Here is a 12,896-nt window from a genome sequence, read left to right on the forward strand (position 1 = left end):
TTGGCCGCAGCTTCATCCCTCATCTCTCAGCAGTTGTCCTCTCTTGTCCCAGCATCTCTTGCTGTTTCTCTGTCCCTGCCTAATTCTTTAGATCTCTGGGGCATCAGTAGAAGAGCTCACACAGCCTTTAGGCTCATGGCTATTTCAGGGCAGAGTCTGGAAGTTTCATTTGTCAATGTCTGGCTGGCAAAGAATTTTTTTCTTTTTAACCTGATTTTAGAGTTAGGAAATAAAAAAATATGCAAATGTAGTTACATCATCCAAAAGGTTCCTTCTGGAGTCACAAATGGAGTTTACCAGACTCGGTGAGAATAACTTAAATAAGAGCTTTGAAAGATGATTGTTAAAGATGCACCAAATCGGTTGGACGGATCAGACGTGTGTAAGAGGGTTGTGACGGTCAAGTAAATACCACCGCTCAAGACACTGCTGAAGAGCAACTTTGGTCGTCGCACAACAATGAGACAGTAAACCTCGCATTCACACAACCTCCGTCCTTTTGTTGTTTTTGTATCGATGCGTGCGGTGACTTGTATAATGTGTGAATGTGTGTTTTTCCATGTTGAGTACCGTTTGTGTGCACTTGCCCATCCAGACACGGTTTTAAAGGCTAACTCTCTTTGTGAGAGGAGGCTCGTTGGCCTGTGCTAAAGCCCCAGTCAAACGCATATTGATTTTCAAGGCTCTGTGATTTATCGCATCGAACACATTGATGGTGTTTTTGCATGTGTGTACATGTGTGTTTTCTGTGTGCACATACCTTGGTTTTAATGACAGATGACACTGTCTGTCTCAGTGTTTTTACAGCCAGAGAAACAAGGCCCCCAGACTCACATTAGCACCTTGATATATCACCGATCCACCGCTCTGACGTGACGGAGAGTTAAGCTGACGGCTACTGTGCCCCTGCAGGCTTCTTACATCCCCCAAGCAAATCCCCATTCAATTTCAATCTCACTCTAAAGAGAGATAGCGTGGTGGTTTTTTTTTATGTATTTTTTTGTCCTTATTGCTCACCAGGCAGATGCCTCACTGTGAGGAAAAAGTTTCTGCAATCGTCCTCTAGCTACCTGCAAATAGGCTTACGAGCAAAGTTCCCATTTTTGATTGCATGGGAATGGCAGGCTAATGAGTCATTTGAGTGACAAACTAACATTGCTTACGAGCCCTCAGTGGGTTTTTATGAGACTAACGTACCTCACGTTGGAGCAGAACCATTGCTTTGTTGATCTCAAGTATTTCTGTTTGTTTAAATCAATCTATTCTTAAAAATGTTGTTGAACTTTTTCTTCAGGATTTGTATGCATTGTTGAAAGAAATATTGCATGGCTTCCAAAATACTACATCGAAAAAAAACACATCATAGCTTGTAAGCATATTTGATCAAAAGTTTATAGTTCATATTTTCAGCTGTTTTTTGACGAACACATTGATTTCAGCGGCCATTAAAATTATCTAAAAATTTTGCCTCCACAACTTTTGTCTACTTTTCTCTTTTTCTCTCTTCAATCCTCCCCTCTGTTGAACATTGGTCCTTGTTGTTAATCCCGGGCATGTGGCCAATATTCGTCCATCTCTGCGCCTTCCTGCCTCTGCTCTCCTCTCCTCTCCTCTCCTCTCCTCTCCTCTCCTCTCCTCTCCTCTCCTCTCCTCTCCTCTCCTCTCTCGTTTCTCTCATCTCCTGTGCTTTTCCCCTCACCTTTGCTTGTGTCTTTTTCTCCCGTCCTCCCTGCTTCTCATTCTGTCCCCTCCTCTGCCCTGTAGACCTTTCCCAGCGTGTCCATGACCAGGTCCTAAGTTATGTCCTCTGTCCCTACTTTCCCACCATAGCTCCCTCCTCCCCCGGTATCGACTCCACCTCTTTGCAGCGCTCAGGAAGTCACGGCACAGGGACAGGGAACTACGGCCGCGGCGGGACCAACAACTACGCCACGGTGGGACCAGGCTACACCTCAAGCGGAGGTGGCGGAGATGTGTATGGCTCAGACCCCTATGTGGCGGACCCCTATCGCACCCTGCAGTACTGCCCCTCAGTGGTGGAATCGCCCTACAGCAAGTCCGGGCCAGCCCTGCCGCCTGAAGGCAGCCTGCAGCGCTCACCTTCCATCGACTCTATTCAGAAAGACCCCAGGTAGGATGAAAGGGGTGTGTGTGTGTGTGTGTGTGTGTGTGTGTTTCATGGGGTTCACTGGACCACAGCATGTGCACTTACATTCATTCCCTTGTGCCTCACGTTAACCCTAACTTTTACATACCACATTTTTGTCTGATGGGACAAAAAATGTGTAGAATACATAACACACACACACACACACACACACTTACTGGCATATATACACACATCAATATTCCAGTCATCGTGATATTAAAGTCGTCCTGCTCCAACAGGCACAGAAGGGGTATACTATACTCACTGCTCACCAATATTGATATCTGTATGTCGATATACAGTATGCATAAGAATTACTTTTGTGATAGCAATTGCAGCTACAGATACTACAGTACTCACCCAACCCCACACTCCACCAGTTTCTTTCAAGGCTCTCTCTTAGATCAGGCTGAACACAGCGCTGCATTCAAATCATGTAGGGGGGCTGCGTGGATGGGTGCGTGTTGCTGCAGGTACTGGTGTTAGAATGGAATACAATCCAGAAAGGCTGGTTTGACTTATAGATTCATCAGTTTGGAAGCTTATCAGATACCAAAACACTGCACAGCGATTTACAATACTATGAGGAAGGATATTACAACTCTCAAAAGTTTATCCACAATTTATCCGCCTTCTAGACTGCCGTGAGGTAAACGGCAGAATTAACATGTTTCCCAGACAAACAAATGTGCCTGGAACATGCGCTTGCCCACTCAGTGTGATGGCGGATGATGTTAACAATTGAGCCAGAGTCAACTTGTTTTTGCTAAGGGACACGGCTTGTTTTTTTCTATATCGGCCCCCCTTCGCAATGGAAAAAAATAAGTATGTAATAGAGTGTCACACACCGGTTGCTTTAGAAGCTCCATTTCGCCTCCCTCAGTGTCACGCTGTGTGTAAAAGAGTCCTACTGGGCTGTGATCACTTCCATTTCCTTCTCTCGGCAATTAAGCAAAGCTCACGTTCCCGACTTCATTTATATATATTTCACAGGACTCTTGATATATAATTCCTTTAATAACAGAGCGAGAGGGACTGAGACGTGAGTGGATCAAGAGAGAGAGAGAGAGAGAGAGAGAGAGAGAACGTGTGAGAGAGACTCAGAAAGAGATGAAAGACAGAATAAGAGAGAGTGGGAGGATGGGAAAGAGAATTATTTAAAACAACAGCAAAGGAAGAGAGAGAGTGACTGAATGACATGCGCACAGTTAGATGAACATACAATCCTCCTCACGATTCTTCAGTCTTGTGAAGTTGTATAAAGGATCTGATAATTAGGGCATGATGGTTTATTAACAATGTAATCTAATTGACTGGCTCAAGACGGTCTTCTTGTTTCACACAAACACAAGTTATCTCCAGTGTTCCCCCCTCACAGTGAGAAATGCAACCCCTTCATATTCACAACACGTTTGTGAAGCCGTTGTTGTTCGCACTGTTGTTCTTTGTCGCCCGTACTGTGATGTTTGTACACACAGAAACTCTTGAATTCGGCAAGAGGCGAAGCAGTAATATGTTTTGTTTTCTGTAGGGTGTATCTACGACACACCAGCCAGATTTGTGACAAAAGCACAAAAACAACAGCAACAGAAAACAGTCGCAATTTAAGATAGAAATAAGTTTATCAAAGACGCAAGGGGTGAGTACAGGTCACCAAGGAATGCAATTTCTAACATCCACAAATGTAGTGCAACACACGGATGGAAACAGATAGAGGAGGAAGATTATGGCGATAATAAAGTGGAGAAAATAAGGAGATTATACAGTGCCATGCACATAGTTGCACAGGTATTAATAATATTGCCAAGGAGATCAAATATTGTTTGCTGCCGTTCATTACTCTCCAATGTGGATGACAGCTTTTAAATCGTTACCTTTACTGTCTAAGCTGATTGAACAAAGGCAGTGAAAACATTTAAACGTTGCTCTAGTTTAGTGTCAGTGGGAGGCTGTTTTTGCATTGCATATAACTTCTATGGAGTTTTATCAACCTTTTCATTTGTTTCTGGTTCACCAAAATATGGATAACGGCAGCCTCGGTAACAGTCTCATATTGATGTAATATACCTGCAGGGCTTTGTAGAGCTGATATTTACATCACACCCACCTGATGCATTCTGCGCCAAAACCTTTTAAACATGTCATTTATCTGAAATGGAGAAATGATTGATGTTCTGAAAACACATCAACGCAACCTTTTGTCACATATTTTCATCTAGAACTGACAAACAATGGGTGGAGAGTAAACTATGTGTATGATATTTACAATAGAGCAACTATAGTCACAGCAGGTTCAAGTTTAAATATTTGTCATTTCTGTGTTAACTTTTAAAACTGAGGCTCTGCATACAATGCAGATCCTGGTTCCAGCTTCACATTTTGCAGAGTCATGTATTTTAGACAATGAACATATTAAAACCTAGTCCCAAACCCATTTCGTACTTGGTCCCAATATTCCGAGAGCGCATTTGTGTGTTGCATGCCCCCCGCAGAGTACAGTAAAACCATATTTAATTATAAGTTTCAAAGTTATTCATGACTATTTAACTGTTTAGACTTTACTAGCTGGAATACATTCTTAATATCATTGCATTTAAACTATGTGTTACATTTATCTCTGCCATAAGGTTAAATAGCCTCCTACTCGAGCTTCACTCTCTCTTGCTATAATTGGACTTAGCTGAGCTTACATGAAGTGTGAAATGAGTTAGCATCAATCAGATACAGAGAACACCCTGAGTGAGGGCAGAGGCTATGGCTCTGTGTGTTTAATGTCTGCGTAAGTGCGCAGTGTGTGTTTGTGAGAAGACTGTATTTTTTCATAACTCAGCAGCACACTCTTTGCCTAACGTGTGTGTGTGTGTGTGTGTGTGTGTGTGTGTGTGTGTGTGTGTGTGTGTGTGTGTGTGTGTGTGTGTGTGTGTGTGTGTGTCCGCGTGGCAGCTATAACACGGTTAGGGGCCATTAGAGTTGCAGAAGAGTGAGCGCGATAGAGCAGAGGTGATGACAGCAATACAAAGAGAAAACTCAATAACTGCTAATGGATGGGAGTGTAGAGAGGGAGATGAGATAGATAAGGGGAGGGTGGAGAGTTGTGAAGATGAAGCCAAAGGAAGGGAGGTAAATGAACACAGCAGAAGAGGAGGGAAGGAGGGGAGAAAGGAGGCACAGGAAGAGAAGGCGGTGGGAAATAAGGGGATGAGGGGGATTGTGTAGAAAAAATGGAGGATGATAGAAGAATATCAAGATGGAGAAAGGTGAATATATCGAAGAAAGAATGGGCAAGATTGAGTGGAGAGAGAGGCAGAGCATAATGTAGATAGGTGTTTTCCTTTAAGCTGACTTTGCAAAAAGAGATTCTCACCCCCACTGAGTTTCCTTCTTAAATTGAATCTTAAGAAACAATGTAGGGAGCAAGATGAAGAAGAAAATGTTGAGCACATGGAACCAATATAAGTAGGGAGAGTGTGAAGGGAAAGCAAAAACCAATAATGAAGGAAAAGAAACAAATAAAGGAGATTGGGAGAGTGTTAAGTGAGGGGAGAAAGCACAGAGAGACCTTTGTTTAGGGAATAAGGGAGACATAGCTTGAGGGATCGATGCAAGGGCGGCGTTTGAGAGTGAATTCAGCATTGCTGAAATGAGGATTGCTTGTCTTATCTCACCAAACACTCACTCAGCCTGAAACGTTAGACACGACCCTTCGAGATAAGACAAATCAAACTTCCCTCATTTAAATGAAACTCTCCTCATTCACACCATCTCCACAAGTCCAACATGTATTCTCCAAGCAGTAGTGGTCGTAGTTCCATTGATGTTTGAAGAGATAAATACCCCCCCGTGCCCCCATTATGTGTAAGATGCAATAGAGCTGCTGTCATGAAATTGCTATTTACAGTTGATATGATGTCATCTGGTGTGACACGTCATTGTCAACGCTCGCTATTTAACGACTGTGTTTGTTGGCTCACAGCCCAAACGCATCGCTCTATTTATGGACAATCTGCAATGGCCAGCAGTGACTCTGTTTGTGTGTTTGAGCGTGTGCGAGCGTGTGAATGGGATGAGTGTGTGTCAGTTATAAGACTGTGACAAAGGCAGGGCGGTGGAGACTCTGTGTCTGTGTGTGTGTGTGTGTGTGTGTGTGTGTATTTGCACGCAGGTGTATGTGTCTAGCATTCATCTGTGACAGCATAGAACTGATGCATTGCATTCCCCAGGTGTCACACGGTCTAAAGGACAATGACATGTCCATGTATGTGCGTCTCCTCAAGAGGCACAGAGAGATTTGGTGATTACGCTTGTTGTCAGTTGGGCACTAGTGTTTAGATAGATAGATAGAGAGATAGATATGTACTTTATTTATCCCCAGGGGGAAATTTGTATGTTACAGCAGCAAGACACACCAATTAGCAAAGTAGCAGAGTAACCAAAAATATTAAGTGTTAAAAAATGCACAATAGAATAACAGAGTAGGACAAATTAAATATCAGAATATAGAATATATAAAATAAAATGACAAAAATGCACAGTATATACAATGAAATAGAATAGTGTTGAATTATCTGACTAGGTGAAGAACAGTAGTGCAAAAGTCAACCCCAGCAAACAACAGTGTAGCGGTGTGTAGTTATGTGGAGGATGTTTTATTGTAAAGTCTTATTGCAGAGGGCAGGAATGTTCTCCTGTATCGGTCCTTGTGACAGCGGAGCTGCATCAGTCTGTTGGAGAAAGTGCTCCTCTGTCCCTGCAGTAGGTGGTGGAGAGGGTGGTCCGGGTTATCCAATATGGATGATAGTTTCTTCAGTGTCCTCCTCTCCACCACCTCTTCCAGATTGTCTTGTTTGCAGCCAATGATGGAGCCGGCCTTCTTAACTAGTTTGTTTAGTTAAGTATGTTGGTGTCTCCGGCTCCAATGCTGCTGCCCCAGCAGACTACGGCGAAGTACAGTGCACTGGCCACAACAGACTGATAGAACATCTCCAGCATCTTGCTGCACACGTTGAAGGATTGAAGTTTCCTCAAGAAAAAGAGTCGACTCCTCCCCTTCTTGTACACAGCGTTGATGTTGGTCTTCCAGTTCAGTCTGCTGTCGATGGAGACACCCAGGTACTTGTACTCCTCCACCATGTCCACATCCTCTCCCAGAAGATTCACCGGTTGTGGAGCCGTCGTCTTCCTCCTGAAGTCGACCACCATCTCTCTGGTCTTGGCCTTGTTCAGACGCAGGTGATTTCTACCGGCCCACTCCACAAAGTCCTCCACTACTGCCCTGTACTCCTCCTCCCATCCGTCCCTTATACACCCGACCACTGCAGAGTCATCAGAGAACTTCTGCAGATGACATGACACAGAGTTGTACTGGAAGTCAGTGGTGTACAAGGTGAACAGGAAGGGAGACAGAACAGTTCCCTGTGGGGCTCCAGTATCACTGACCACCACATCAGACAGCACACGGCCCAGTTGGACAAACTGTGGTCTGCTGTGAGGTAGTCAGTGATCCAGGAGACGGTGGACGCGTTCACCCCCACCACCCGCAGCTTCTCACTCAGCAGCACTGGTTGGATGGTGTTAAATGTCTGCAGGTAATCCAAAATGCTGCAGCCAGATTACTCACCAGGACAAATCGACGGTCTCACATCACCCCCGTACTCCGATCTCTCCACTGGCTCCCTGTAGCATTTAGGATTCACTTCAAAATGCTCACCATCACTTACAGAGCACTTCACGGTCAGGCTCCGGCTTATGTAGCTGATCTACTTCAGGCCTATTCACCCGCCCGCACTCTCAGGTAAACGCTCTAGGTCTTCTGTCAGTCCCACGCACACGATTTAAGAGCCGTGGTGACCGAGCCTTTGAGGCAGTGGCCCCGAGGCTCTGGAATGCTCTGCCTGCGACTCTACGCCTCGCAGATACTGTGGATACTTTTAAAAAACTGCTCAAAACCCACCTTTTTAGGCTAGCGTTTGAGTAAAACTCCCATGTCCTAGACCTGCTCTTAATATATGTTTTAATTTAAAAAAAATATTTTTTTCTCTGTGTATGTAATTTATTGACCCTATGGTCACATTGTGTTTTTTATGCTTTTACATTTCTGCTCTGTTAAGCACTTTGTGATTTCCTGTCTGTGAAAAGTGCTCTATAAATACATTTTATTATAATTATTATTTATGATTAAATGCACTGGAGAAATCAAAGAAAGTGATTCTCACAGAGCCACCGGTTCCATCCAGGTGCGACTGAGCTCGTTGCAGCAGGTAGATGATGTTTATGTTTATTTATGTGCACGTGTGTGAATGAGTAACGCAGCGGCTTGCATTCCCCTCTTGTAAACTGTTGTCTGCTTGCACAAGTGCATCGCTCTGTGTGTTGGATACATATGGTTTATGTATGACTCTACAGATGGGCCACCTACTTTAGATGGAAATCAAGGCACTGGCAGCCTGTGTGTGTGTGTGTGTGTGTGTGTGTGTGTGTGTGTGTGTGTGTGTGTGTGTGTGTTTGTGTGTGTGTGCCTGGGTGATAGGTCTTGACCACAGGATTATATTCAGACAGGAAATCCCTCACTCACTTAAGTGGAAGTAAGGCACACTCACATCAGCAGTACACCGTTTGCCGTACGATGCACCTGGGGATTTCTATTGTGTAAACTGGACACAGATACTGTTTATTTGGCTTTAAGTGGACTAGTTATCTGCTGTGCCGTGTTATAAGCTGTGGCAGTTGAACAGGTCCAACAGTTTGAATGTAATAGTGTGCTCCATATTCAGTGGTGCTCTTGATGGGCAGTTTGTTCGTAACCACACTACCTTCATCTTGCATTCATGTTGTGCTTCTTCTCTGGATTGCTCCTTCCACAAATATGTTCACCACTGTTTCTTTACATATACAGTCCTTTGAGTTAAGACAGTAAAGTTTGAATAAGGTTTGTAGCTTATTGTTTGACAAAGAAGTGCTTTTGGCATTCTCACTTTCCTATAATATCGGGGGTTAGTGTCTCAAAGGTGTGGTGGAAAAAAAAACTCTTTAACCTCTCTGTGAGAAATAATCACGATGGAACTTCTTAAAGTACTAAAAACATATTTAATGAACAGACACTTCAATAGTAATTCAGCTGAATGGATAGGGCTCTTTCCCCACGGATGGTTCGGAAATCTAACAACAATAAAAAGACAAAGCAGAGTATATATGCGCGTTATCTCGTCTCCTCTCCCTTCACCCTCCCCCTCACAGATGTTGTCGGCCGCTTCACCCACCAAGGCCAGGTTCCCAGCCCAGGGTTAGGCTGGTATATTCAGGTTTAAGTGAGACAAGTTATAACTAAAAGAACCTAGATAAATTTCCACCACAAAAGGTAGTAATATTTTTAAAACTGTGTTTCAGATTGCTACATTTACATATTGAGTGAGCTGCCCAGTTTGATGTTTCAACATTTCATGCATGTCTGTGGTTTTCCACAGCAAGCATGCTAATAAGCATGAGAGACAATAATCAGTGTGTGGCCCATTAAGTGTACTCGATACATAAAAACATTTAGATTGTTTAATTTTGTCATGCCATATTCTGGCTTATATTGGTATATTCTGATTGATAGGATTCAGGGGAACGTAATGAAAAGATGCCATGGTAAGAATAAAATGGAAATATTGTTGAAATGCAGCCATTTGTGTACATTTAATCTGATGTGTGCTTGTGAGGAGAGAGAATGCTTTCAGCACCATGGACAGAGACTCAAAGCTACGTTGGGTTGTAACGTTTCAGCACCATGGAGAGGGACCGAGTGTGAGCCGATCTCTACTACTGTTACACTGTGCTGCTGCTGCTGTTGTTGCTGCTGCTGCTGCTGCTGCTTGTACCACTTGTTCTAACTACGTCCATGCACCCTAACAAGCATGGACTATTTCCTACCTGTGACTACGCAGGGTCACACTAGCAATTGTCTTGCTGAAGTAGATAAAGCTACACAAACATTTCATTCACAATAACTTATGAGTTAAATATAACACAGAACAAAACAGACATACAATAAAATACAAAACATGTTTCCTGTTCTTATATGGGGCTATGGAAACACACATTGCTGATTGAGGATGTCTGTCCTTTTACAGGTACATTTCAAATAATTGAACCAGACCAGAGGATTGCACATTGCTGTGGCAATGGATCCTCACTGCGTTTCTTTTGAAAATTTGCATTTTTCATGAGCATATTATGGGACATTAAATAAAATAAAAAAACTTGTATGTAGCAGGTTCCTGGTGACTCAGATAGATTAAAAAAAGAATCTCTTGTTTTCTTAATAGTGGATATTGGTATTTATTAATTTATGTTGCTTGCATATGGATCTTTAGTTAACAAAACAGATAGGCAAGTTATTGAAAGATGCACTGAAAGGTTTTGTCCATTTTTTGTTCTGTGCCTTCCGAGGGGATAACTAAGGTTCTGCGAGGGAGAACCCTGATTTTAAGAGTTTAACCTCACCAAGATCAACTGCTTGACTAAAAGAGAAATGGAGAGTACCAGTCAGTCCTTTTCGTCCTTTGTTATTAATCTGTGTTTGACATCATGAAACAGAGAAAAAAGAGAAGGAGAGAAACAAGTGCAGTGGCAATGAGAGAAAGATAAAGAAAGATGAAACAATGGGTTTGAAACTGGATGACTCTGGGAGAGAGAGCAAGGGGGGGCAGTAGGGGTGTGAGAGGCACAGTCACAGAGGGATCGAGGGATTTAAAGAAAGAGGGAGGAAGGAAGCGAGAGAGACAGATAGAGGAGAGAGGACACACTCTATTGGCTCTCAGCACGGCCCAGGGGTAATTTCCTCTCCACATGAGAAATGCATGCTGGGATATGGAATCACCTCCAAGGGAGGGTAATGATGCATTGCCAGAACCTTGGCCCTGAGGCACAGCTGTGTGTGTGTGTGTGTGTGTGTGTGTGTGTGTGTGTGTGTGTGTGTGTGTGTGTGTGTGTGTGTGTGTGTGTGTGCCTGTCTGTCTGTGCCCTGGCCATCATCCCTGCCTGTTCTGGGTAAATTGCCCATTGTAGTTATTTTACTTTTCTGGGGTGGCCTATCTGTTTGTGCACGCGTGTGTGTGTGTGTGTGTGTGTGTGTGTGTGTGTGTGTGTGTGTGTGTGTGTGTGTGTGTGTGTGTGTGTGTGTGTGACCTTGGGATGATAACAACCCTGCATATCTTCTTCACTGCTGGTAAGCTTCACCCTAAGTCTGAGGGCCTTGGTGATTGAAGGATAGACCAAAGCGATACAGACAGATACATGTGAATTAGGGGGTTGAGGCAGACAGCAGAGACAAACTTGTACCAACATTAACATTCAGGCATGTAGGTACATGGAAACAAGTGGCACATAAATGAAACATATGCAGAGGTAAAGGCTAACAATTAGAGGATATTTGGCTGTCAGGCAGAGAGAAATCAGAACAGAAAGCATGGAATTAATTGCTGCTTTCACAGTTTCAGTGGTTGAAGGACATGCCCTCACTGTGTGTGTGTGTGTGTGTGTGTGTGTGTGTGTGTGTGTGTGTGTGTGTGCATGCTGATGTGTGCAGCTGTTAATGAATCTGTCATGTTCCTTTGATCCAATCATTGCATGATTGTTTTTTATGGTAATTACTGCCACGAACATTTCTTCGATTAACCATCAAGCCTTTTTACACACATACACAGGAACAGGCACACACATGCAAATGTAGTGCTAGAGCTGATCTATAGGGGATGAAAATAGGTTGATATATGATTTTGTTTTTCAGCCGCTTCACACTCAAAAGTATAGCCATAGATGCTTTCCATCTCCTCCTCCCACCTCCTCCCTGCTGCTCCGTCTCATGAGACTGGCGGCATTTGGGAGGGATTATGGGAATATGTCACACCAGCAGAACTATATCTTCTCTCCTCCTCACGCCTCACTTCACCTCGCCTCTCCTCTAGCACACACTCGAGAGCAACCCTGCTTAACCATACTCCATCTACTGACTGAATGGTACACTAATATGTCACTATCAATATCAATGTTAACAGATTGTTCGACTGGTAATCTTCATTTTAACATGTATTGAAGTTGACATTCCATTTTTTTATGTACTTAGAAATAAAATAATTGATTTGAAACTAATCCAAATTTGAAGTTTTTTTTTGTACGTGTTTTTACAATAAGTGATACTATGAAGGTATTATTTAATTGTAGAGTATTTCAACATTTGTGTCATTATTGAGGGAGAATGAAGGTATTGTTGAATTGTGTGCTTAAGAACGTTTCAAAGCATTTCTTATCAAATTTTTGGCTTCAGAACAAAGATGTTTCTCAGCACTTTATCTGTATGATGAGTCCATACTCCAGTTTCTCTACGTGGATCTCTGGGTACCACTCCGTGTGGGTATAGGCTACACCTAACAGAATTCACATGTGTAGCACAGGGCTCTCGCTATAACTACCCTCATGAGACAGAGCCACGAAGTTTTATTTCCCCTTGTACTTCAGTGAAGTCTCGCATGAACTCGGCACTATCGACCTTGCACTCAGAGAAATGTATCTTCTCTTTAATTACCTATTTTATTAACATCCACCACAGGCATTAATGTCAAGCAGTTATACATCTTGCATGCCACTGCTATCTTTGCGCCAGGCTCAATCTTCCACGGGGCTGCAGATGTTAAGGTCAGTGAGTTGTATATCTCATGTCCAGGAGAGGAATCGTGACCTTTCGAATGCTTGTTATTGGACTCATGAGGAC

The 12,896-nt window shown here is 43.2% G+C and overlaps 1 protein-coding gene across 1 annotated transcript in view; it reads left to right on the plus strand.

Moving 5' to 3' along the window:
- Positions 1 to 12,896, plus strand: part of ctnnd2a (catenin (cadherin-associated protein), delta 2a) — a gene marked incomplete at both ends in the record, with an annotated part of 184,528 nt that overhangs the window by 89,299 nt on the left and 82,333 nt on the right. The window contains one exon of the mRNA XM_079292530.1: positions 1,765 to 2,131. Within this exon, the coding sequence (XP_079148656.1) occupies positions 1,765 to 2,131 (367 nt within the window). The remainder of the gene's footprint in view (positions 1 to 1,764; positions 2,132 to 12,896) is intronic.

The sequence above is a fragment of the Melanostigma gelatinosum genome, assembly GCF_949748355.1.
Source record: "Melanostigma gelatinosum genome assembly, chromosome: 20".
Lineage (NCBI taxonomy): Eukaryota > Metazoa > Chordata > Actinopteri > Perciformes > Zoarcidae > Melanostigma > Melanostigma gelatinosum.